The following is a 2808-nucleotide window of genomic DNA, read 5'->3' as shown; positions in this document are numbered from 1 at the left end:
GGATCTTGGAGATTACCTTATATACGACATTGAAAAGGCTTCTAGGGCGGAAGTTATTTACTGATGTTGGGTTGGCCATCTTTGGGATGATCACAATGAGAGAGCTATTGGCTTCTCTAGGCAAGCATCCATCTGTGAAGAAAGATAAGACTGTGTTTGTGACTGCGTCCCTAATTGTTGGCCAGAATTCCTTATAGAACAGAGCAGGGAAGCCATCAGGGCCTGGAGCTCTGAGGTCTTGCATTTGAAAGAGAGTTTCTTTAATCTCTTCTCGAGATGGAATTTTCTTTAGCAAGTCATTATCATCCTTGGTGATACAGTTAGTCATGAGATTGTCAAGGTGCTCAGGAAAGGACACATATTCTTTAGTATACAAATTTTTGAAGGATGAGAGAAGGATCAGCCTGATTTGAGTTGAGATCGTGACCTATTGGCCTTCCTCTGACTTGATAGCATCAATGTGGTTCCTCCTCCTCCTTATGCTGGTAGAGAGGTGGAAGAATTTTATATTTCTATCTCCTTCCTTCAACCAGAGCTCGCGGGATTTTTGCTTCCACATGATTTCACTTTTGAAAAGCCATTTTGATAATTCTAAATGTAACTCAATTTTACCATTATGCTCCAAAATAGGTTTTCTTTGAACTTCAGTGATCTTTTCCATAAGAAGATATATTCTTGCTTGGCAATGCCCAAACAGTTCTTTATTCCACTTTCAGAGTGCATCCCTAGTGTTAGTCTGCTTTTTGAAGAGTTTAATAAAAGCTCGACCTCTAGCTTGCACATTCCAAGCCTTCTGCACAATAGAGTTGCATCCACTATCCATGATCCAAGCAGCTTCGAATTTGAATGGTCTATGGGTGAAGCTATCTTCTGGATTAGTATCTAATAGGATTGGGGTGTGGTTAGATTTGAAGGCTCCCAGGTGAGACACAGCTGCTCTGGGGAAAGCAAGGTGCCATGAGATACTGGCAATGCCTTTATCCAACCTTCTCTTGATAGTGAAGCTTCCCCATCTCCCTCTGGCCCATGTGTAAGAATTACCAAAGAATCCCAAGTCTATAGCACCGAATTCGAAGATTAACTCTTTTAGATAATTGATGGCCGAGGATTCTCCACTTCTTTTTCCTCCAAGAATCTCCTTGTCATTAGTAGTGAAGTTGAAGTCACCTATGCAGACCCATGGGCAAAGGTAGGAGTTAAGAAAGGCCATGAGATTCTCCCAAGCCTTTTGCTTCTTGGCAAGGTAGGGAGGGTCGTAGAAACCAACCATGACCCAATCACTAGGGATGGCAATTTTTGCCCGATCCGCGGGTACCCGGTCCGGCCCGACCCTAATGGGCCGGATTTTACCCGGTCCGATTAGAAATAGGGTCGGGTATGGGTTTTCAAAAAAAAATCCGAAGCGGGTCCGGGTCGGGTTCGGGTTTTAATTAAAAAACCCGAGACCCGGCCCGAAACCCGACCCGTGTAAAAACCCGGAACCTAAAATTACAAAACTACCCCCCATATATATATGTATACACCTTAATCTAACCCTAACTTTCTTCACTCTTTCACTCAGCAGCCTCCCTCCCTACTCAGTCCGACAGTCCATCACCCTCACTCCCACACTCACGCCGCCGTCCCTCAGTCCGACCCTCACAAGCCTCCGTCCCTCAGTCCGACCCTCACAACCCTCACTCCCACACTCCGTCCCTCAGCGTCTCTGGTACAGTCCGTCCCTCAGTACCTCAGTCCCTCAGTCCGACCCTCACAAGCCTCTGTCTCCGGCTACCGTTCGCGTCTCTGGAACCGATCCGAACGTCGTCGCCTGCTTCAAGATCGCCGATCAGGACTTTCGGTCACCATTGCTCTCTGGTTTGGAGAGATTTGGTCACTGATCGTCGACTGAGGGTTTCGTAAATGGGTTCCCACTGAAACTCCTTCTGATGGTTTCTGAGTTTCTTGCACTTGAGTTTGGTCTGCCAGACATTATCGTTGAGGCAGAAGCTTTGTTTGAAGGCAAAGCCATGGATTTCGATTTCTCAGAGAGTTTGAATGATGGGTTTGGAAGTGAATCTGCTGATTGATTTGTTCAGAAAAAGAAAGAGAAAGAGAGAGAAAATATGGAGTAAGAAAATGGCAAGGTTCTTGAAGATCTTGGAGGATTTGATTTTAGAGAGAGAGAAATGGGGGATAGAGGATTTGATAGTAAATGGCAAGGTTTTTTTTTTGATTGGGCCACGAATTGGGCCCAATTCCTAAACGGGGCCCGCGGGACCCGCGGGGCCCGGCTGGGGCGGGTCTGGGCTCCGGAAAAAAACCCGGTACCCTAAACGGACCGGGTCCGGGTTACGGGCCTTGCCCCGCGGGTCGGGTCCGGATATGAAAAAACCCGGCCCGAACCCGACCCGTTGCCATTCCTACCAATCACAGAGTGCATCAGACACTTTGATCGTGATGGGATTTTTGTTAAATTCCACTTGGCTTATCGAAAAACCAGCTTTCCACATAACACAAATACCACCTGCTGTACCTTTAGCCTCAACAACACACATATCGGAAAACTTTAAAGATAACAAAACTTCTTTCATTCTATATTCAGTAGCTTTAGTTTCACTAAGAAAAATAATATCTGGGCTATTCCCTTTTATTTGAGCCTTAAGGGCTCTGACTGTCGCGGCGTTACAGATGCCACGACAGATCCAGCCTAGGACTTTCATGGGGAGGTTGGGGGCTTGATAAGGCTCGCCTCCTCAGCCGTAAAAAAAGCATCAAAGTATGAAAAGTTTTTGATAGAAGCATCATCATGGGAGCTACCAATTTCGA

The 2808-nt window shown here is 46.1% G+C and overlaps 1 protein-coding gene across 1 annotated transcript; it reads right to left on the bottom strand.

The window, feature by feature from the left end:
- Positions 1 to 712: 712 nt before the first annotated feature.
- On the bottom strand, positions 713 to 1270 carry LOC126700957 (uncharacterized). Its single transcript, XM_050399118.1, has one exon. The coding sequence runs from the start codon at positions 1268 to 1270 to the stop codon at positions 713 to 715; it is 558 nt and encodes a 185-aa protein (XP_050255075.1).
- Positions 1271 to 2808: the final 1538 nt, after the last annotated feature.

Source organism: Quercus robur, chromosome 9 (genome assembly GCF_932294415.1).
Source record: "Quercus robur chromosome 9, dhQueRobu3.1, whole genome shotgun sequence".
Taxonomy (NCBI): domain Eukaryota; kingdom Viridiplantae; phylum Streptophyta; class Magnoliopsida; order Fagales; family Fagaceae; genus Quercus; species Quercus robur.
This window is presented reverse-complemented; position numbering and strand designations above follow the sequence as displayed.